Below are 24,483 nucleotides of genomic sequence, written 5' to 3' on the forward strand. Positions count from 1 at the left end.
ACATAAAGTTTTCACCTAAATGTCGTAGGTGCTGCTTTTCCACGTACGTGTGAGTTATCATGAAATTAAAGCCTATACATATACAGAAAATTCTAATTTTTTTGAAAGATGGTTGTTTCACAAAAAACACCCATCAAAATCTTCTTGGATCAGTGAACAGTCATATTTTGCAAGGCTTGTCAATTCTATATGATCGACTGTTTTTAAAAATATTAACACTAATTAATTTTTTAGCACCTGTACGAAATATCACATTAGTAGCTCTATTTTCTCAAAACAAAATTATCACTGCAGAAGTTTTCATCACCAAACTGAATGAGAAAATCTTCAAACAAAAGATTCTCATTTTGTTCTAAATTTTAGAAAAATGTATTCGAACAAATAAAGATTGAAAAAAGTAACTAAGTATAAAAAATAAGACTGCAAGAAAATAGATTTTGGATCTTTGTTATCCGAATGTAACTCATAAACAATTATTCTTTGCTGTAATTCTAATGCTCTCAATAGCAGCACGTTGTCCAAACATACAAGAAAATTTATCTTTTTGGTCTTTGTTTTGTGGACTTATTCATCTATTAAATTTATCGTGGTTTTTCATATATTTTTCTGTTGACCACAGAGATTTAAGGTTCATAATAATGTTAAATTTCACGCGGTAATATATAAAAGCTCGAGCAGCAAACCTTTTGTTAAAAAATAGTGAATTTCATTTTTAGTATAATAAAAAATTTCTCCAAGTCTAGTTTATAACCTTGTTATATATCAATACAAAAAAACTGGTTTTGGAAGGACTTTAAACCTTTATTCGGTGTTAGAAAACTATTCTGGGATACAGGTTTTCGGTTTCGGTATTACTATCCGTACGCACCACTCACTAAACCTGAGAAAACATTTGACTGCATTTTTTTCTATCAACAAAAAGCAAGCTCTTACCACTATTTTTTTAAACAAAATTAAGACTCGTTTAGATGCTGATTTAGGTTTTTTTTCAAAATTTCTGTTTTATAAACTAAAGTTTTATTAAGTTTTGATAAAATTGTGTGCAAAAAATTTTTTTTAAAGACTGAAAAGATCTGGCATAGCTTTTTTTTTCTAAATCCGAATCTCGTTTTTGGATGAAAAAAAAAATCAATTTCTCAAAATTCAAAACTTAACATATTGCGGACTTAATTTAATTATGAAATTTATGAAATTTGTCCAGTAAGTTCCTGGGATATAGAATGCCGAGTGTTGATTTTTCCTGACTAAGATTTCTTCACGGTCCTGTGTTAAGATCTTACAGAAGGGGGGGGGGGGGGGGGGGTATTTTTGTGAGATATTTCTTACAAGGGGAGGAGGGGGGAAGGGGGTCTGGAAATGCTTGAGTAACAAATGAATGGCCCCCTAAGTTGATGAATAAAACATTTGACCATCATAAAGCCAAAGAAATGTCAGGAAATGTGTGTTCATAATTACCCCATAGGACGAAAACTATGGGGTAAATATGAACACTCACCTGTGCACCAGTGCGAATAAAATTTTTCAAAAATTTTTCAAAATCAAGATAAAGCATCATAAACTGGATGTAAAACAGGTGATAACAACATTCCAGCTGTATTTCTCAAGATCAGATATTTCAAACCAAACAACCTTGAACATTGTCGAAAACGATTTCCGTTTCTCGAGGTAATGGTTTTTTAAAACCTCTGAAATGATATCATAAGGATTTGAAAATAGATCGGAAACAGCTTATAGCTATCAATTTTATGACCACCACTGACCACACTGACTTGACTCTTAGAACAAAAATTCAACCATTTTCTGTCTAATTTTTTGTTGTCAGCTTTTGCAGGTTCGCAATACCGACGGCAGGTGGCGAACCTGAAAAATTTGACAAAAAATGCCCTGTAGGAAAAATGGTCCTGTTTAGCCCGATTTTATCGTAGAAATTGCGTGTTTTATTTTTAATGTTGGGTGGCATTTCCTAACTGGGATAGCATTTCTTCAAATCGATCGATGCGCACTCTGGAATCGACATTGCGTACTGTTGGAAAAATGATTTTTTTTGTTTTTTTTTTCTGGAAAAATTATCCAGAAAACGAAACCGAGTGTCCAGTCAGTATGGTCAGTGCTACCACTTTTGGAACTTTTTGTTTTAATTCATCCCCCACAACAGCGCGTATGGCACTTGTTCGGAATTACCCCGTGTTCATAATTACCCCACTTGACCCTACTAAAAAGGACAAAAGATTAAAAATTCAAAAAAAAAAAATAAAATCTAATACTAACAAAAGTCTAAAACTGACAAAAACAACTGAAGAATGATGAAGAATGACAAACGCAGTGAATGAGACAAAGAATTTGACTTAATTTAAAAGGTGAAAAATTCTTTGAAATAAAGGAAAACAGACTAGAAGCAAAGGATTTTTTATTTGTCCCAGAATCAAAGTAATTTTCTTTTGATTGGCCACTAAACAAAGGAAAATTTCTTTATTCTCTAAAACTGTTTCGCTGCGTGTGTGAGTGAACATCTGTTTTCTATCCCTTTATCGTGTGACAAGTGCAGCATCAATTTTTCCAGAACAAACAACAATGATAATTTTGAATAATTAAGAAAAGAAGAGAAACAAAAGGTCAAACTCAGTTGTGCACCCTCCCCGAAAGAGAAAAAGGGATGATAGTTTTCAGTTCGCAGTTCAACCTGTGGTTCAACCTCCGTTTTGAATCATCGCAATAAAGAAAATGGGAACTTAACTTTAAGTTCATAGAATCGAACTACTTTTTGAAGCTCGGCCAAACTTAATTTTTACGTTTGAGAAAAGGGGCGTGGCTGGGTTGCCAGGTGCCCAGATTTGTCTGTAAAACCAAGACTTTTGACCCTTCGTCCAGATATTGGTCAGACACAGATTTTGCCCAGATTTTTGCTGAGAGTGCCCAGATTTTACAGATTTTCAAAATTGAGTGATGAAACCAATATTTATGGATCGGATTTGATCCGTAAGGATCCGTAAGATTAGACTGAAATCTCGCTTGTATTCATTGGTATTTCACTAAGCATTCATTACCAATTCTTTTTTTAAATAACATCAACGTGGTACGTGGTAGGATACAGTGTTCTCAGTTCGAAAATAACCTGAATACCACAGGCAAACCCCCCCCTCCCCCCGCTCACACGCACCGTCAAATGTCTTGTTTTTTACCAAATTTGTGATCTTCCCTGTGCACAGACAAACACAGACTTTTTTTCAAAATTGCCCAGATTTTTACTCCTCAACACCTGGCATCCCTGGGCGTGAGCCCTCCAGGTTTGAAACAAGGTTATTTTATACACACCTTGGTCTGAAATATTTCTTAAATGCGTTGAACTCAGAAGCAAACGAGTAAATTTTCATATTCGTGTATGTCGAGTGTCGACTTTTTGGTTCCGTTTTGTCTTTTTGTTTTCCTTCCCCTCCGTCGTTCGTTTCCCTTTGTTTTGCTTTTGCTGTTCACACAAGTTCCAAAATTTCTAGCAGTGGTTATAATTTTTTCAATAATTTTTCAGATTTAGGAAAATCTGTGCAAGGGAAGAACTTTTGGATGATCCACAATCCTTCAGCGATCAAGTGAAGTTGCGGCTAATAACTTGCAAGTGAAAATTGTCCTTGAGCCTGCGGACGATCTGGCGAACTGTCTGTGATCTCTCGTGCACGTCCTTTTGCTGTTCCGACCACGGTTCCGGGGTGTGAGTGTGATCAGATCAACGATCTGCGGCAACAATCAACTCGTGTACTATCTCTGGCTGCGGCAAAGCGGAAGATTTACTAAAATTTTGCTGTGTGTTGGTGTGGTGCTACTCGTTGGACCGTACCAAACTAACGGGTTCTTTCCCGAGATTGCGAGGTCGGATAGGAAACGTTATTTTTGAGGTCTCGTTCGCGATTGCCCCCGGTCGTGTAGGTTTCGTTAGCCAGTGAAAACGGGTCAGGAAGGATTAATGTGTGTTCTAAATCACCGCCGGAAGTGAAATCAATCCATAGACGTCGGGAACAATATCAGTGGATTGGAAGAAAAAATGCAATAAGTAAACCCCAAATGGTGAATTGAAATTGCACACTAGCTAGCGGTGAAGGTTGCGTGACTGAAGAGAGAGAGAGAGCACAAAAGTGTGGTGCTTCCGGAAAAGTCGGTCACGGCAAATTAGATCAGCTCGGTTTATATCTAAATGCATTTTGGTGGTCAGAAAAAATCCAATATTGAAGTGCAGTTCCGTTGTTAGATGTACTAATCTAGCGTTTGACTGGTCAGTGGAAGAAATCTGGAACCGTAATTTGTTCAATCCAGGGGTGAACAAACCAGAAGCATTTCAAGCTGGATAACTTAATCGTGAATCGGTTCCTGAGCGTGGCTGATGACGAGTTCGTGTGGGTGGTGGATCAGGACATACGGGACTTCGTCAGGAAGGGGAGCCGGAAGAGGTAGGTGAAATTATAAAAATAGCATCTTTAATAAAAAGGTATTATACCTATTTAAAATGGTTCTTAAGAAATCTAACAATTATGATGATTCTGTACGTTTTTTGCAATAACCAGTCTACGGAGAAGCTTAACGAGGAGTCCTCATTTACAAGTTCTGTTGTCAATGTAGAAAACATCCCCGGGAGGAAAATGTGACCGATTTTGTTTCAAGACTTCGCCACTCGCCAGAAAGGGTGCCTCATACATTTCCTTTGAAGTCCGTAAGACCGTAGATGTCATGACAAAAATGTTTTTGAATGTTATTTCGTTCAAAAATTCCTAGTCAGTTTTTTTTATCAGACCCAGGAGTATAGACTCAAACGTTTAGTCAGCGATCAGTTCCAGATTTAGCTAAATTCTCTTTGCAAAAAAATGTACAAAACATACAACTTCAGCTCACAACTCCATTTTTATTTTCCGAATTCCAGTGTGCTGGTGTTTCCTCCGGTGAGCAACTATCGCCGCTTCCTCATCCACAAAGTGTGTGAAAGTTTCGTTTCCGGGGGAAGTGGTGGTGACGGCGAGTTCTCCTTCCGATCTGGATCCGGAAATAATGAACCTACCTCGCAGCACCAGCACCAGCGACCCGATTTGGTAACGTTTTCGATCGGGGTTGGCTCGGAACGACGCACCGTCGTTTGCCACCGGCAACAATTGCTGCGGGACGTCAAGGCGACCACCAGTAAAAGGTAAATCTTTCACTGTCTTTCAGAATTGTTACGTATTTTGCATCCAAACCGTCAACATATTTTCCAAATTTGAAAATTATTATTCAACTAGAGCAGACAGTAATATAAAATTAAAAACTGTTTCAAATGTGTCGTCAAAAGCCGGTCGTTCGTTCTCTTCTTCTAATACATATCTTGACCGTGGCCCAGTGCTCTAGTCACCAACGTGATAAAAAAGCGCTGTGGCATTTTATTTCTCTCCTCAGCAACATAAGTGAAAAACCATTCTCTGTGATGATCTCTTCTACAGATCGAGACGATCTGCCAGCTGTTATGTGTTGGGTGGCAGCAGATCAATTTCTGACCGTTTTTTCTCCTCTCAAGTCGCAAGCTAACTAGTTGTTGTATACCAACGTCATCATAGGATGACTCGAGCGGTTGAGAATTTCTTTTGATCAAATTCGAGCCGTGGCAGTTGGCCGCCGACGATTCGGAACACTAATGAGCGAAACGATGATCTAATTCGGCAATAAAAAACTCCCTTAAAATATTGCCTTCTAAGTTTTTTTTGCAATATGTTAGTTGATTTTTTTTGTACCTAGTAAGATTCGTATTCCAATGTTGACTAATTTAACCTTGTTCGCAGCTGTGTGTTGTTTTGAGTGACATCCCTTCATGCACGTTAGAAACCTTTTTTCTACGAGTTATGTTGTATTAAGAATATTGATTTTTGATATAAATATTGATGTATAAAACTTTCTCCATAATTTTAATAATTTGTTTAAAAAGGTTTCTTTTAAAGATAGAATCTAACTGTTGTTGTTTAAAACCATTCCATGTTATATTATTCTTAAACATTTTTATAAGTTTTTGAGTTTCTGAGCGTTTAAAATGCTTTTTATTATCAGTTTATTGGAAAGTTGAACACCAAAAATTCATCAGTTTTGAGAAAAATAAGTCTTTGATAACTGATAGACTAACAAACCCATATGCAAACCTAATTTTGAAACTTTTACCTACACAGCTGCTCATGACAACATATTCTGCTTCTGTAGATGACTTCGCAACCGTACCTTGCTTCTTGGACGATCATGCCACTGTGCAGGTGGAAACCTTTAGCAGGAATCCAGAGACACACTTTCAGTCCACTTCGTCATTTTCATAATCAGAGTCCACGTATCCGACCAATCGGGACATATGGGCTTCTCTTTTGTATACCAGTTTGAGATTCTTTGTGTCTTGTAGGTACCTTAAGACACGTTTGGCACACCTCCAGTGTTCAGGTCCTGCTACATCTTGGAATCGTGAAAGATACCCAACGATGAAACAAATATCAGGTCTCGTTCCCAACATGATGTACATCAAGCTTCCAATAAGCTCACGATAAGGATACTCGCACCTTCTCCTTCCGTTCTCGAAAGCTGTAGTTTCACTTGAGCTGGCGTCTTAGTCGCAATCAACAGATCATTCACGTAAACGATAACGTAGACGATTTCTTCTCCTCTCGTTCGGACATAGAGACAGTAGTCATAACGCGACCGCACAAAACCTTGCTTCTGCATGAATGAGTTGAAACGACTGTTCCAACAACGTGAAGACTGCTTCAGGCCATAAAGGGAACGGGATAGTTCGCAGACTTCATGTTTGGGAAGAATGACAGCTTGCTGTTATATTCCTTAAAAAAAAAAAAAAGCAGACTTCATTCGGTTTTGAGGGAATCCCTTCCGGTATCTCCATGTATACCTTTTCTGCAAGCACACCTTTAAGAAACGCAGTTCGGACATCCATTTGGTGTAATTCGAAATTTCGCATGTTTGCCACAGCCAGAATCGTCCGTATCGTAGTAAGCCTCGCCACCGGCGCAAATGTTTCTTCAAAGTCGATGTGCTTTCGATGTGCATGTACCCTTTCGCCACCAATCTTGCTTTATAGCGAACCGATCTTCCATCCACATCGGTCTTAAACGTAAACACCCATTTGCACGGGACAGGAATCGAGGTAACCGGCTTTTTTACGGTTTTCCAAGTCTGGTTTCGCTCGAACGACCTCAGTTCGTCTCGAACCGCTTCAAGCCATTTCGGTATCAAATTTTGAATACGGCGAATGCGCCAAGACCTTTGTTTTGAGAAAAACGCATTCCAAGTTTCAGAAAATAAAATCAATTTCCTATTTAGCTGCGTACAATCATTTTCCTAAAGAAGTCGCTAAAATGCTTACAAATTGGTTTAATTTCAACACCCGATCGATAAATATAGCTTTTCCGTACTAATTACCACAAAAAATTAATAAATATAACTGTGGGCCCTTTTACCACAGACTGGTGCTCTCATTTTGTTCATTCGCCAAATTGGAGTGCCCTTTTGAATTGCAGAATGACTATTCGCCTTTTGGATCACTCATTAAAGAAGCAATATTCAAGCAAATTTCGGCTTGAAAGCGGGTCCAAATGATCACGTTAACACATTAGCACATTCAACGATCTTATAAATACTGATTTGTGCATCTCCTCGTCCTGGAAATTTTTTTTTCGAAAACTTCAATGCCCTTTTTCCATCTCGAGATAACAATTGGCCCTTTTGTTGGCGACGAAATTTCGAGGGGAAATGGGCGAATGAACTGTGGGATTACACACTCATAAAAAAAAGCTATTCGCCTTATTTAAAAAATTAAATTTAACTTCACTAAAATAAGAAAAATTGAAAGGAGATCATATTTTCGGATGTAAAATGAATAGTTTAACGCATTTATGTGATTATCTGGATTTGTTTACAGTTGGCGCATTCGCCGTATTCAAAATTCGATACCGATTTGTCTTTATCCGGGTTATTATGGATGTCAGCATATGACGTGGCAGCCAGAGGAAGATTTTCTACAGCAGAAACGGTACCATACAATGTAGTAAAATCTCGGAATCAACCTGGTGTCCTGCACTCCCTACCACTGGATCTAGCAGCAACCTCATTCTGAGTGGTACCGTAAACTGGGGGTACTTTGATCACCGGGGCAACTTTGATCAACATGAAATTTTTGCAGATAATCATCATGAACTAAGCAAAAAGTTAAAATATCTGATAACTGTTTACTACGTTTGAAAGCCTATGAATTTAGTTACGAATAAGCTAAATTTGGTTTTTATTAGAAGATTTTTGATATTCCTAATAATGTAATTTTAAAAACTTAAAATATCTGGTTTTTCGAAGGCTCACAAACAAACATCTCTCCTGATCAAATTCAAGCATTAAGGAGCAAATGGGTTGTTTAATGTGAAAGTTCAACTTTTTTCTTTGTTTAGGTTTAGTTTAGGTGTTATTTTCAAGGTCATTTGGTGATAATGTTTTTATATTGGAAAAAAAAACGGTGTATTTCCATGAGAAACCCCGTATAGTAAAAATGTCTAAGACCCTATCAAATGGTTCAATTTGAAGAAAAAAAAAATACATGGGAACAGTGCGAGGATCTAGGGAATTGCATGAAGGTAAAATTTTATTTGTTTTTGAGGCCAAAAAAAATTAAGAAATTTTTATAATTTTTGCCCCTAGATGTATGCAGCAACAGGATTCATCTTTTGACTATAAATGTTTTTGAAAAAACGTTGAAAAACTGGGTATAGTCCTAACAGAAATTACTGTTATTAATGTTTATGCTTTGCGTGCTTATTGGCACCATAACAAAATTTTTGAAGATGTTGCGGTACTTAAAAACCACAGTGATCAAAGTCACCCCGAAACTCGAAATCTGGTTTTGTAACAAACATTCAATTATTACCACCAATGTCTTTTGAATTTACTACAATCAATGATCATGTTTGATACTCCTCACCTCAGTAAGGGTTTTAAAAATTTTAGATATTACGAAAAAGCAACCCGTACCAAAATATTCAAAAATGAATGAAAAAAGTGATCAAAGTTCCCCCAGTTTACAGTACTCTTATTGAGTTGTGGAGGGAGTGCAAATTCTTCTTCAGCCGTATAATCATCCGAAGTCATCAGATCCGAATCGTCTCTACCTGGTTCCTCCATCGTTTCGTAAAGCTTTTCTTCGGGAGCCTCGACAACCTCAGTCCTAGGAGCATCTCCTCTCGATTTTACTGCTACTTCCCCCTCTTGCTCTAGTGACTGAAGAATTACTATCGGAATAGTCAGTTCTTGGAAATTTACCTCGTCCAGCTTGTCTTTGAAGGGAAATGCCACCTCATTGAACCTCACATCCCGTGCGACGAATGTCTTCCTTTTTTTATAATCTCATAGGCGGTATCCATTAGGAGCATACCCAAGCATAGTGCATCGCTGTCCAGTTGGGTCCACTTTCACTCCGACTTGAAGCAACGCAGCCAAAGAAAGCAAGTTGAATTGCAAACTTGGCACATATAACACGTTGCTCAGCTTCAATGGAACCTTTTGGGTTGATATTTCGACCGTTCCTCTGATGACCCCTTCTTTCGTTGCCACCATCCGTCCCTGATTCTTTGCGCTTTCAATACCAAGTGGAACCTCCAAATCGACCAGGCTTGAGGAATTCTTCTTTGCAAGCCATGTGCCTGCTCGCACCGGAATTGAGGATCCAAATCAATCGATCTTCTTAGGATTTTCGGACTGACCAGAGCAATTTCAGGATCGGATTTTACTTGGACTGCTCGGGCCTGAGCATTCCTAGAGCGCCATTCCTTGGAACAATCCGACAGCCTTTGGCCGAAAACTCCACATCCAAAACACTTCCCAGCTAACTTCCGTTTCTTCTCCATTGACTTGTTAGCCTTCGTTGCCAGAACCGTATTTTCAATATCACTTCCAGATCCTGGTTCACCGTCGCGACCATGCGACCATGCGACCTTCACATTTCCGAGTTGGATTTCACCATCCGGAAGATTCTCCAACGCCGTGATGACCACATCGTATGACGCCGGGAGCGATATGAACAACTGGCTCACCTGGTCCAGTTCCGTCAGGGTGGCCCCAGCGTTCTTGAGCTGCCGAATCAACTCGTCGAATTTTCGGAAGTGGTCCTTAAGGGCGGTTCCTTCGTCCATCCGTAGAAGAGCCAGGGATCGTCGAATGTAGGTTTGAGCGGCAAACCCTTTCTTCGAAAACGTATTGGTTAACGAGGTCCATATCGCTTTGGCTGTCGGTTTATCTCTGACGTATTCCAGGTGGCTTTTCGTCCATCCGCTTGAAGGTGATTCTCTCTGCTGCCACCGCCGTCTCCGCTGGAGGGTCCTCCACGATGGTGTCTCGTACGCCATTGGCCGCAATCTGAGTCTCGACACGGAACTTCTATGTGTCGTACTTTGAGCGGCAGGTTTGAGCGGCAAACCCTTTCTTCGAAAACGTATTGGTTAACGAGGTCCATATCGCTTTGGCTGTCGGTTTATCTCTGACGTATTCCAGGTGGCTTTTCGTCCATCCGCTTGAAGGTGATTCTCTCTGCTGCCACCGCCGTCTCCGCTGGAGGGTCCTCCACGATGGTGTCTCGTACGCCATTGGCCGCAATCTGAGTCTCGACACGGAACTTCTATGTGTCGTACTTTTCTCCAGCGAACTGTACGATGCCCGCTTTCTTGGCGCTAGTAGCCATCTGAACCGTTCTTCGAAATTAGCTTCCAGAATTTAACTATTCTAGAACCAACTTTTCTTTTCAGAGCTTACCTGGGCCCATAACCTAAAGAGTTTTGATATTTTCAGGTTAACGGTTTATTATGAACTAACTAACTAACTAACTAAAGAACAATTCGTTTCTATTTATAGGCAAGGCCCTGTTTACAGTAGTAACAAGTTACTATGGTTGTTATGATGAACATACTAGAAACATCTAATCAACTGTTTACTAAGACTCTAACTTTAACAATTTCCAATTTCTTATGATTAGGTATTCGAATTGAAAATCAATCATCTTTTACTGGATACAGAATCAGAAATACAAAAATAGGAATACAATTTTGGTTATGGTAGGGTTACCATATCCTGCAACGTCAAAAAGAGTACATTTAGAAATATTTCCAAAATTGAAAAGACAAACGCCATTAATTCAAAATCAAGATGTTTTAGGTCATTTTTTGCAATATATGTGGCATTTGCTCAGTATTTTAAGTTGGATTATTCAAAATTTTCGATTTTATACTGAGGAAGCACACCAAAGTTGATAAAAAACTGCGTTCCCAGAAGAGTTTTACCGAGGCGTATTTTTTCAATCTTCAAATACATTATTGCTGATTCGATCGCTTTTGATTTGTGCCCTATGCTAGGTAAGTTGTTGTTATGCATATTGCCTACTGTTCAGGAGTTCATTGCATACTTAAAGGCGCTAGTTATGAACGAAAAATTCAGATTGAAATCGTGAATGTAAGCGTTATTCCTTCCAAAGGAAGCCATCCTTTGAAACGTTAATGAAAAGAAGCAAAACTGAAGTGTTGTGCAACGAATGCATAAAAAGTTTGATTTTTGTATTTACAAGAATACAATCTTCATGTATCGTGAGAAATAAGTTAATTTATATGAGAAAATTTAATTTAATTCCTTTCACCAAAAAAAGAGTACATTTGGTATAATTTTACAAAAAGAAGAGTACGCTCATTTTTCAGTCGAAAAAGAGTACATGTACTCTTAAAAGAGTACGTATGGTATCCCTAGGTTATGGGAATTGTGGAATCAGAGCCTTCGAAATGGGTTTAATTTAATTCAAAATTGAATATTTAGTCTTGAAATTTAGATGAACAAATGACAATCTTTTGAAAAATTGGAGCCGAATTTTTGACTTGGATGGACTTTTGAAGTTTTGCATTAGTTATTAGTCTAGATTGCTACTTTTTATTAACCTTACTCTATTATTATAATTTGGTTCTGAATTTAAAATTTTTAGTGTAGGGAAGAAAACCTCGCCTGCTGTTTTGGATCCTCTTGGGTGGGGGGGTAGGTGACGTTCAACTATTCGGCCAAACGAATATTCGGCCGAATATTCGGTCGAATATTCTGTTGAGTTTTTAGTAGAAATTAAAAAGCAAGAATTTTATTTTTCTTCTACTTCTTCCATCTTAATACTCCTTATGTTTTTGAATCGATTATTTTCAGCTAGATGTATAAAACATCAGATCTTCTTTGAGTAGAGGTCTCTTTGATTTTCAAAATGTCACCCATAGTAAGAAGGACATCAGATGAATTGTCGCTTTTAGGACGTTTATCACCAAAGAGATTGGGTTCCAGTGAAATCTGGGACAAAACATGTCAAAACAGGTACCAGTTATTTGAAATAGCTAATTTTATATTGAATCAGATGTAAGTCGAATTTTGGCCAGATGTCTTCAAAATAGTTGCCAAACAAATGATGAACTTTTACTTGAAGAGTGTCATATTTTCTACTAAACGAATCTACACGGACGGGTTTGGACTATTTTTTGAAAAATTTGTAAATAAAAAAGAACATATCTCACTCAACACAATCTAGCATTATGCTTAGATTCTGTTATACAAGATATGCGAGAGAAAATGAAAGTAAATTACTTAAAATGTAATGTTTTCATCAAATCACAGCAACAGTGTTAAAATCGTATCTAAGGGTTAAGGAAAAGTTGATGTTTATATTTAGTTTTAATCTAAAAAAATTGTTTTTGAACGAAAAATATAAAAACTTTCAAAGAGAAATTTTAGTATTTATTTGATTTAGCAAATAATCTGAATAAACCCGGGTAAAATCCGGAATATTTCAAATTATTGGATTAATGACAAGCCTGGATTATGAAAAAAAGCTGGAATGAACGATTATCAAAGTATAAAGCTATCTATAGTGAAATATACACAGATACACCTAAGATCTTGTACTGAAACCATAAGTTTTTGATGATTTTGTAGCCTTTCAACATTACTTCTGAATATATTTTTTAAATTATCCACCATCAGTTGAAAAACTCTAAAAGTCAGTTAGTTTATAAAATTTGAAATATAAGTATTCGGCCTATTCGGCCAACTATTTGGTGGGCCGAATATTCGGCTTAACGGTTTTTTGGCGGTATTCGGCGCCCGGCGGCCGACTGAATGTTCGGTACATCTCTAGTCTAGAACATGGGTGGCCAAACCATGGCCAACTTTTTATGGCCCGCAAAATCTTTTTTTGGAAAACTTATGTTGTGTTTAGCCATTTTCCATACATTTTTCGAACATTTGCAATTTGCTTTCGAACGTAGAAGTATGCGAATATCATTTGAAAAATCGCCAAATATGATTTGAAACATGCATGCCAAACATCGTTTGGCATTACACATTTACTCAAAAACGAACATTTTTGCACTTATACCCAAATTTTCCAATTTGTGATTTTTTGCTAAGCTTTAAAAGAAAAGGGTATATTTAAGAAAATTAAACCAAATCCAAATATATTAATTGGCATTGTGTTCTGTATTTATGTACGTCAGTACCTAATAGAAAACTAGACAGATTTTACAGTTGAGTATTAGAATTCAAATAGAACCGGTTTGGTACTGATAAATCTCTCAGAAGAACGACTTTTTCTAGCAAAATTTTTTCTTAAAAAAGATGCAATGATTATACAACAATCAAATCCGTATTCATTCTGTTTATAGAAGGCTTTCCCAACACACTTGTCAAATCAAGATACTGGAAAATTTCGAAAGACTTTGATTGATTGAGGTTGAGGTCCGTACTTTGAAAAAAATCAATGTTATAACTGATAAAACAAAAAAAAAAAATTCTTTTAAATGACAAAAGTTTGTAAACCTTTCCCTTTTTCAACAATTCTAATCTGCGGTTTTTTTAACTTGTCTATGAAAACTTTGGTAAATGGGCGGTCCTTTTTTTAAATTTTTAGAGCATGAAACTTTCTTACTGTCCATTGGATTCCCGCAATTCGGCATTTCTGGGATGAATATACCGATTCCTTGAAAAGATTGACGTCCATGCATAAGTTGGTAGGGATAATTTATTTAGTATTGTGCAATATTTTCTATTATTTTTCAAATGAAGCAAAATTTGTAGAAATATGCAAGTAATGAAGCCGTGCGAACGGAGAGGGGGGGGGGGAGGTTGAGGGGTTTAACCCCCCTCCCCCCCCCCCCCCCATGGAGATTTTTTTATCGTAGTATCGGAAAATTACTTGACCTTTAAAGGTGTTTAAAAATAGATGTTATCAAGCAAGTCAGAAATTTGGCTCGCTTCCGGCGGAATTTACTCTTAAATCTCAAACCCAGACATTTCTTCACTATATGACGTTCACGAATTGAAACTTATTTTCAATTGTAAATTATGATTTGATGAATGTTGGTTAATCGCCGCGATATATTGTTGTTGAATTTAATCGACGTTTTTCGGCGAGTTTTACAAATTAAAAACTGGTAAAAAACAGTTTTTAATTTGTAAAACTCGCCGAAAAACGTCGATTAAATTCAACAACAATAAATTATGATTTGCAATTCAATTAACCTTTTGAATTGAAAGTCTAAAATTGACTTAAAAACCCTACCTCGTCTTTAGTGTAGAAATGTAACTAAACAAATACAAAGCTTCAAACGAACCATTTTAGATTCAAAATTTATAAATCGAATACTTATTTTATACATGGACAATTTGGATACCATGAAACAGGCGTTTAACTCTAACAGAATAAGCAAAAAAAATCAAAAATCCAATACCCTTTACCTTATTACTAAAAAATTGAATTTGAATAAAACCATTTATGTCATCAAAAATGTTATGCTGATATGAAATATTCTTCAAGAAACCAATTTCAGTCTAAATTTTATATTGTTCATGTTTCTCTCAACATCATATTTGAAAAGGTTTTGATAAATTACACAAGGCCTGATATCTTTCCTAATTTAAAAAAAAACTGTTGAATTTTACTTTTTTAGAACTTGTATCATCTTTATCATCAAAATATTATTCTTTTTTTGAATGAAGTATAATAAACGAAATCAGAATTTTTCTTAAATGTATATTAGGAAGTTATTCAATTATCAATGATTGATTTAATTTAAAACTGACACATTTCAAAACTCCATAGAATCAAAACTTAATGTGATTGTTCAAATTTGACAAAAGATCAGAGTTCAGGACGTTAAAATCTATCAAATCAATCATTAAAACATAAGCACTAAAATGCCGTTCCCTTGAATTATCAATTTAATTCTATAAGTAAGTTTTTATAATAGTAAGACGTGTTTATTGAAAAAAAACCTTTGATTTGAAACTTTCATTGTGATTTGTTTGGGAAATTTTGATTTTTTTTATCAGTAAAATGTGTTATTTTTTTTTAGTGATATATCATCATGATAATCGTGAGTAAGAAAATGATGTTAGAAATGCATTTCCTTGTTAATTGTGCATTGTATTATGTTAAGCTACATTTGAATTTCGAACATTTTGAAAAGAGGAATGGAAAGTTTTCGTAATTTGGTACATGTTTGTCAATTTGCAATTTCTCTGATTTTCTTGCACTTAAATTCAACTTTCACTGGGTTTTAACTATATTGCCTCAAGGTTTCCGCAAAAAAAAAATCATCAGAAAGCAAATTTCATTCTAGTGGTGTAATTACTTAAGCGCTGTGAAACTTTACAAAAATATGATAATTAAAAATGTTCAATACTCTCTAAATATTCATAAGTTAGCGCAAACTACCGCTAGCAGCTGCTTGTTAGCTCCGAAATTGGGTGGGACTGGGCGGTGAAAACGACCAAATCATAAGGTGGTTTGTACCAGTTGAGTATTTTGGCGTTGAACGTTGCCTACACTCCTTTCTATCCGTGCCAAAACGCTGAACCTATCTAACTTTTTTTAATTTCGATACCGACGGATGAGCCAGGGTGGCCTGCGAACCGGGAAAACCGGGAAAATCCGGGAATTGAAAATGGGACCAGGAAAACCGGGAAAAACCGGGAATTTCAAATCAAAATCGGGAAAATTCTTTACGGATCATTATTCCCCTAAATAAACCTCATTCTGAAGTTCATTGGTATCATCATAAATTTTTTTTCTCCAAAGCGATATAAAACGGAATCTAAATTCCATCGGAGAAATGTTGAAAAAATCTGAATTGTCGGAAATGAAAAATCGTGATTTTAGTGCTCAGAAGTGGTCCAGTTCAAAAATATTTTGAGATTTTTTTTGCGAATTTTCTTAGTTTTGACTGTTTTGAATTGGGGTTATGAATGGAACATTTTATCAAAACTCACAATAATCAGTACACATTTTTATCATAACCATACTTCAAGTTTTTACAAAAAACTCTTATTGAATCAAAATTTTCTGGTTTGTGTTACATGTCAAAAATTATTTAATAAAATGATTTTTTTTAAGTTATCACAGAATTCACTGAGTTCTTTTTTAAATTTTGCTCATTTTTAACCTGTAGAAAACAACCAATTTGTCAGGACTTTTCAGTTAAATCAATGGAAAAAGCATCACAGAAAACCATCGCAGAATTTTCGGGTTTAATCACAGAAAGTTACAGTCACAGAAATATTATTTCACATAAACACAGAATAAACTTTGGCAACCTTAATTTTTAACACCCTAGGCATCGAAATTCGGCTCTCTATATCTTTGAAATCATTGAATCAAATTCCACAAATTTCACTGCTTTGAGTAACGGCAAGTGTTATGTTCAATTTTATCGAAGCAAGCTTAAAGATAAAATCAAGAACTTTTGAGTTATGCTTCTAAGTGTAGCACACTTGCGGCGAGCGAAAAATCGAGATATCTCGTATTTGATCCGCAATGTTTTAAAATGGCATGTCCAGAATCAAGCACCCAGAACTCAGGCTCTAAAAAATTTAAATTATACAATTAAAAACCTTACTCGGTATTTAAAACGAGAATCGATACAAAATTTCAGAATATTTTAGAGGAATAAGATACAGCGTATTCTGTTTTCAAAATTGATGAGAAAAAAATTTAAATTACAGACCCCGTTCGTTTTTGGAAACATTCGATTTTGGCAACATCCGATTTTGGCAACATCTGATTTTGGCACATGTGCCAAAATCGAACGGTTTTAAAAACAACATTACCATTTAGTTTTCGTTATAATAGGACCAATTTTGTTTAGAAAAATACCATAAATACGTTTTTATGTTCTGAAATGGTGATAAAATGCAACAATAAAAACAAAAGTTTTTTAAAAAATTTATAAAGTACTCAAAATGTCAAAAAGATGAAAAATTCAAAATGTTAAAAAACAAATTCAAACAAAAGATTGAAAAAGACAAAAAAACAACTAAAAATGATGAAGAAATACAAAAACAGCTAATATGACCAATTAAAACAAACATTACAAACAAATTAAGAAAAGTGCAAAATGAATCAAAAACACGATGAAAAAATAAAAAATGACTACAAATGATCGAAAATTTACTAAAAATAACGGTTTTGATAATAATAATTATAATTTTTCAAAAATATTTTAAAATAAGTTAAGAAAAAAAAAGTTCGATTTTGGCAACATTCGATTTTGGCAACACAAAATTTACGGGCGTGTTGCCAAAATCGAACGGGGTCTGTATAATAAATATCAATCAATTGATTTATGTTTAAATCCGTAATTCACCCGAAACCAATCGTTGATAATTATATTTCAATTTTCAGAATTTATAAAACCAGAGCTTTATTGTCAAATTCGATAAGCGAATTTTTAATTGTAACATCATCGTTTTAATTCAATCGAAAAGTGTTGACAAAATAATAAAAAAATATGAGTTGAACCAGATATAGATTTAGATATGAAGAATCGATTGATATAAGTACTTGACACAGAATTGATAATTTTGACACCTCATCCATCCGATCCTAAGGGCCTCAATTATTTTCCTACTTTTTTGCCTTTTAAGCCGCTTAAACTATTTTCTGTAGAAATCCCAACAAACAACATCGTTATCTGAATAACCTTTGAATTTGATGTTAGAATAGCTAGAATTTTTAAGTCCTCTCACATATTTCGTTTACATTAAAAAAATTCTTATTTTGGTTAAATAAAAACCCTGATAAACATATTCATTTGTGGATTTTAAAACTGGGAGGATAGTAAAGTGTCAATCGGAAAACCGAGAAAAAACCGGGAATTTGAAAATGGTAACTCGCTGGCCACCTTGGAGGAGCGAAAACAGACTAAAACGCAAGCGTCCGCGTAAATTTTCTGGATTTACTTTTTGTTTTAGATTTCTCATATTTTCGTAAAGTATCGCAGCGCTTATGTAATTACACCACTAGAATCGGTATAAAATTGGCTTTCAGGCGAATAAATTTTTTTTTGCGGGAATCTTTAGTTAATATACTCAAAATCCAGAGCAAAGTTTAATTTAATTGCAAGAAAATTTGGAAAATTTAAAGTAGATTTGTATCTTTTGAACGGCGCTATAGATGGCACTATTTCAAGTCAATTTTAATATCTTTTTTGATGATAGCATGTGAAATTGTACATATTTCTCTGGAAATTTTTATTCGAGCTTGTACGTGTAGCGCCAAACAAACAACAATTTCAAGAGTACGAGTTTGATTAAGCTGAGATTTCAACGGCATTTGTCTAAAATAATGAAATAGTGGCAACATCAAATGACAAGCTTTCCACCACTTTACTTTTGACGCGTACTTTTAATTCACACCTTTCGTTTTCAAATCGGCAACGTCCTAGAAGTGCGAACGACTTGCCGCCAAAAGTGATTCACTTGAAGATTCGTTTTTTTCTTCTCTGTTACACCTAATTCAAACCTATTTTTAAATTACGCCCGATGACATTTTGACTGATCGAACTCGTTTACCTATTTTTGTTCTCCTTTCGCAGTTTCGAAGACAGCGAGGGAACTTCAACCGGCATTGGTGGCGCTGCTCCTTCCTCAGTTCCAATAGTGAGCTGGCGAAGTACAACGGTTGGCCCTTCCATAGTGCCATCAGCGGCCGCGACGTCCACGCGTCCTTCGATCGCGTCCAAGGTGCCGCCGGCGTCGTCGTCGTCCAGTGGTGATTGTGGTGGACAAGTGCAAATTGCGGGGGGTGGTAAAAGTGGTCCCACAACTTGTGATAGTGCTAGTGTAGGCAGTGTCCTTGGGGTGTCTTGGGGTAGCAAGAGACGAACGAAACGTGACCCGGGTACTATCGCGAGTGTCCAGCAACAGCAACTACTTAATCCACGTGCCGAAAATAACGGCGAACAAGGCAATATGATGGGAGTGGAAGCAACTGCCAGTGGGTATCATCATGGGTATCGCTTTGAGGAATCTACCGGCGATTCGGACTTTAGCCCTGAGGATGGCCGATCAATGAAAGGTAAGTGGAGAGTCACATGATGGGAGCGAAACTGATAATGATAGTATTTCAATCAAATTTTCGATCCGTAAAATTTAGATTCAGGTTTTTTTTAATTTTCATCATATCCATTTGGAAAAAATGCGAATCGATGTCTTTTGCATTTTCTGACAGCATGTAACATCAAGTTTATCTACATATATGCTGCAAAAGTTAGATCGATACATGAACCCGTAGATGAACTAGAAGCCTTTTCATGGAACTAAAAAATTGTGATATTTTGAAAGTTAAAGGAGATTTGATCCTTTAATCAGGGTGTCCTAAGCTTTGAAATAAATCATGCAAAATCTAAAGAAAAAATTTCCATTGAAACCACCCCCCCCCCCTCTCACTATGTGGGTAAAATACTTGAACTTTTTTAAATAATAAGTCCAATTTTTATGAACAACTGAAATTAGTCACGAGTAACAATTTGAATTCTGAACTTAGTCCAAAATCTCAAAATTCCATCCCAGGTCCCAAATTTTACAACAGTTTTTTAGAAAATTTCTCACTTGTTGATGGTAATTTAGTCTAACAGACTGCAAGAAGTTAGACGAAGCTTGCCAGATTGCCATATTTTGCACAGATTTTATCACTTTAATTGACAAATTGAACAAAAATTTCAACAGTGTCCTTAATGTTTAAACTTTTTTTTTCAAAATAAACAAGAACGAATTTTTGGAAGCCTTAAATATGATTCTAAATCGGCTGATTTGATTCGATAAAAAAATATTTTGTTTCAAATGTTTTCTTCATGATTTAATGAAATAATCCGAAATTTTCCCGGATATTGGCCGGCTTCCTGGTTTATGTAAGGTTTTAACATGAAATAGCCCGGATTTGCCCGGCCCGGATACTTGCGGAAATAATTCTAGGAAGTACCCAGTTTATTATTTTGGATTTTCAGATTGGATCATCATTGGGATAGAATCCTGATTCATCAAATTTACTAGTTGAATTATAACTAAATAATTGAAAAAAGTTGACATTGAAATTTATAAATTCAGAACCAAGTAAAGATTCCTGGTTAAGGCCGCTGATCGAATTTAGGGTTTTTGGTTTTAAATTCATAGGAATTTTTATCTGTAATTTGGATTCAGATTTTGAATTTACGCTCAAAATGTCTGCATTTTGAGCCTTATTTCAAAATCTGATCCAAATACTGATTAAAACTCGAAATTAAATTTTTAAAATTCGTATTCAGATTCAGCTCGAATTTAAGTTTTATAATCAAGATTAAAATATCAAGATGAGAATTACATTTAGGATTCAAATTGAAAAAGATCGCAGTTTCATAACTTTGATTCTTGATTCAAAATTGAAAAATCATATGCAATCAGAGTCAATTTAGAAACAAACCTGCTGAAAATAACAAATATAGAAAAAAGACTGGATTCATTTCAAATATATAATCATTATGTGAAATTCAGCTGAGAATTTAATTTAACATTTAACATTATTTATGTTGCAGATTCTTAAAACAAGGTTCAAACTTAAAAACCCAAATTTAATTCGAATTTAAAAGAGTAAAAAATTATCCTTATTTGAACCGTAAACCTTATTTGTTACTCTTATTTCTGATTATTTGATTCATTTTCAACAATGCTTAAAATGGTTATGCTTGTGGTTGAAAAGAATGACTTGCTTATTTAAGTAGATAATAGGTACTAAAAGTTTTTCTTTCAAATGAAAGCCTCCAAAATCCATAATTTATTGGTTTTATTTTTTGTTTCGATTATAAGGAGTGTTCATTTTATAAAACGGACACTTTGTTTTGACGATATCTTATTCATTTATTGACCAAATTACATAGAGTTTTCTGTAAAACATTGCAAACCTAATCCAGAACAAGAAGAAAGTGAGAAATTTAACCAACAATTTTCAACGATAAAATTGGTGTACTTTTCCTCGAACTCCCCTCATGAGCCTCTTTACAGTTTCCGGCTTGACTTTTCGGCTGGCTTTTGTCCACATTTTCTTTAACTCGTCGATGGACTGTGCTCCTCTACCATCGTCCCGAAGTTTGCGCTTGATGATTGCCCAGTAACCAGGAGCGGTCCTATGGGGGGGAGGGGGAGGGAGGTGGTGAACGGGGTGTTCAACCCCCCCAAGCGGCAAAAAAACCGTTACAAAATACCCGTAAATGCTCGAATTTCTTCAACAAATTTTAACTTCCCCTAGTAGATGGCTTCATAATTTCAAAAAATTTCCACTCCGTGGGGGTGTTTCATCAACGAGAAAGTTTGCTTATAACTTGAAGGCTCAGAATGGAAGAAAAGTCGGTCTACCAAATTCAAGCAGCTGTTACTTGCAATTTTCTGGACCGGATTATACCAATCATCTTCTATTGAACTACTTAGAGTGTTGACTTTGAATTCGCTAACCTTTTAACTATTTAATATTTTAGTAAGGTAATGAAATGTAGGGACATTTTTTTATTGTCACTAATATCCCTCATATGCCTAAATTTACATGAGCAAATTGTGATAAATTTTGTATTTGTTTAAAAATCTGAGGTTCTTTATTCTTCATTGTGTTTTGAATTTTAATGGAATGACAATTTTGAAAATCTCAAATAGGGGGTGAATATTGTTATAACACTGAAATACTTGAATATTTTTTCCTTTTGAAGTCATAATTGATTGCCTTTACCATGCAGTTTCTTTTTTATTCTGTCAGATAGAAGAAAACAATAAAAATACTCAAACTAGGGGAGATGGGGGCATAATGGCCACCTTAAGGAACATGCTTATTTAACCATAGAGAACAGCTGTAATATGTGAATTACATCATTGTTTCCTGTTTAGACACTCAAATAGTCTATTGCCTAATTGGATGAATCTTGAAAAAGTAGATAATAACGTTTAAAAATGCAATTTTAAAAATTTTGCCGAAAGCTAAAAACCAGTCACTGTAGAGGCATAATGAGAAACCCCCCGAGGCAGTATGAGCACTATTAATGAAGGCATAATGAGCATTTTCTGCCGGGGAATCTAGCAGCGAATTCGACTGGATGAAGTCAACTGAGTAATAGAGCTACAGCTTAACATGTATCGTCTGACGATTTGGCCTATTGGTTAGATTTCGGAGAGGTAATCAGTAGGCTCGAGTTCGATTCCTGGTGGAGGTGATTTTTTTTTTCATTTATCATTCATGAACATGATTGCACTAAACGGTGAGGCGTAGATTCATCAAACAAAGCAATAACAAAATAATCTACGTCTGTTTGTAGAATGTTTCTGGTGTTTTGTTTGACGGATGATGCTTTGATGCTATTAGCCGTATAATGTAGCAATAGAAAAAAATCAATCATGAATGGTATGTGCAAAAAAAAAAAACAAATCCCCTCGAACAGGAATCGAATTCGAGTCTACTGATTACCTCTCCGACACCTTACCAATAGGCCAAATCGACAGACGAAACAAGCCAAGCTGTAGCTCTATTATTCAGTTGACTTCGTCGAGTTGAATTCGCTGAAAATTGAGAAACAATGTGTAGATCATGTTGAAGTGCGTACATTTCAGATCAAGATGATTTAAAGGTCATAAAAGCTTATTTGGTGGTGCTCAAAAATTATAATATTTTCGTCACTTGAGAACCTAGTTGGTTATTATTTAATATTTCTGTAAAGATGAAAAGGATATTTCTTTTTTGGTGAAAAATTAATACTATAGAAAGTACGAAACCAGTCCTTATGAAAATTTGTTTAAGAAAATACGTACTTATGTAGAAAAAAAAGAGTGCTTATTATGCCCTGGGTGCTCGTTATGCCCTTATCTCCCCTATATACATATGTATGGAATCATAAGATTGGCAATTTCCTTTAATTTTCAGAAATTAAATTGCCTTATTAGTAAGAAATTTTAATTGTAGTCACATCCTCCATTGGAGTGATCAGTTTTGCAGTAGACACTTAAGAAACGTGTGACTTCAATTGACAGTCTTTGGTACCTTCTAATCTTTCTGTTTGACACCAATATTTCACAAAATAAATTCAATCGTAGTATACAAGATGTTAAAAGCTCATGAGATCAATTTTTAAGGAAGATTCAACAACGGAAAGTTATGAAAGTAGTCACTATGATTTTTCTTTGTAGTTCAAAATATCTAAAAAAAATGAATCAGGACAAAATCTATATATATAAAAAGCAATTTCTGTATGTTTGTTTGTTTGTTTGTTTGTCCTCTATAGACTCAGCCGTCTTAAGGGCTAGAGAGCTGAAATTTGGCATGGATGCTCATTAGGACCAGGAAGGATGAAAAATGTTTTTAGATTTTCGGATGACCCCTTTTGAAGGGGGTGGTCCATAGAACACAAATATTGTTTTCGCGATATTGACGTTATTTTTCGTCGGATCGTGTTGAAAATTTGCACATGAGTGTTTGGAAAGACGAGAAATCGATTTCAGGTGTCAAATTTTGTGTAAGGGGTCAGCCAAAGGGGTCGTCCATATTAACTGTTCGCTGTTTTTGCGATATTGACGTTATTATACATCGGATTCAGATGAAAATTGGTACACGATAGTTTTGAGTGAAGTGCAATTGATTTGAGGTATTAAATTTAGTGTAAGGGTCCGGCAAAAGGGGTCGTCCATATTAAATTTTCAGAATCTTAGTGATATTGTTGTTTTCATACATCGGATTGGGATGAAAATTTGCACATAGGAGTTATTAGGGACCAACAACTGATTCCAGTTATCCAAACTAAAATCAGGGGTCGGCCAAAGGGGTCGTCCATGTTAACTATTCACTGTTGATGCGATATTGTCGTTATTATACATCGGATTTAGACGAAACCTGATACACGAGAGCTTTGAGGGATGAGCAATGGATTTCAGGTATTCAATTCAGTTTAAGGGGCCGACAAAGGGGGTCGTCCATATAAATCTTTCAATATTTTTGCAATATCGTCGTTATTATACATCGGATTGGGATGAAAATTTGCACACGGTATTTTTCAGCGACGGGCAATCGATTCCAGATGTCAAATGCTTTGCCAGGGGTCAACGAAAGGGGTCATCCATATGAATTAATTTTTCACTATTTTTAGCCATATTGACGTT

At 35.6% G+C, this 24,483-nt stretch overlaps 1 protein-coding gene across 1 annotated transcript in view; it reads left to right on the forward strand.

The window, feature by feature from the left end:
* The first annotated feature begins 3,477 nt into the window (after positions 1-3,477).
* LOC129750821 (mucin-5AC-like) overlaps positions 3,478-24,483 on the forward strand; it is a 90,934-nt gene continuing 69,928 nt past the window's right edge. Inside the window, exons 1-3 of the mRNA XM_055745902.1 lie at positions 3,478-4,436; positions 4,904-5,164; positions 18,918-19,399. Of these exons, the coding sequence (XP_055601877.1) occupies positions 19,294-19,399 (106 nt within the window). The 5' untranslated portion in view covers positions 3,478-4,436; positions 4,904-5,164; positions 18,918-19,293. The remainder of the gene's footprint in view (positions 4,437-4,903; positions 5,165-18,917; positions 19,400-24,483) is intronic.

Source organism: Uranotaenia lowii, chromosome 3 (assembly GCF_029784155.1).
Source record: "Uranotaenia lowii strain MFRU-FL chromosome 3, ASM2978415v1, whole genome shotgun sequence".
In the NCBI taxonomy this organism is placed as follows: Eukaryota; Metazoa; Arthropoda; class Insecta; order Diptera; family Culicidae; genus Uranotaenia; species Uranotaenia lowii.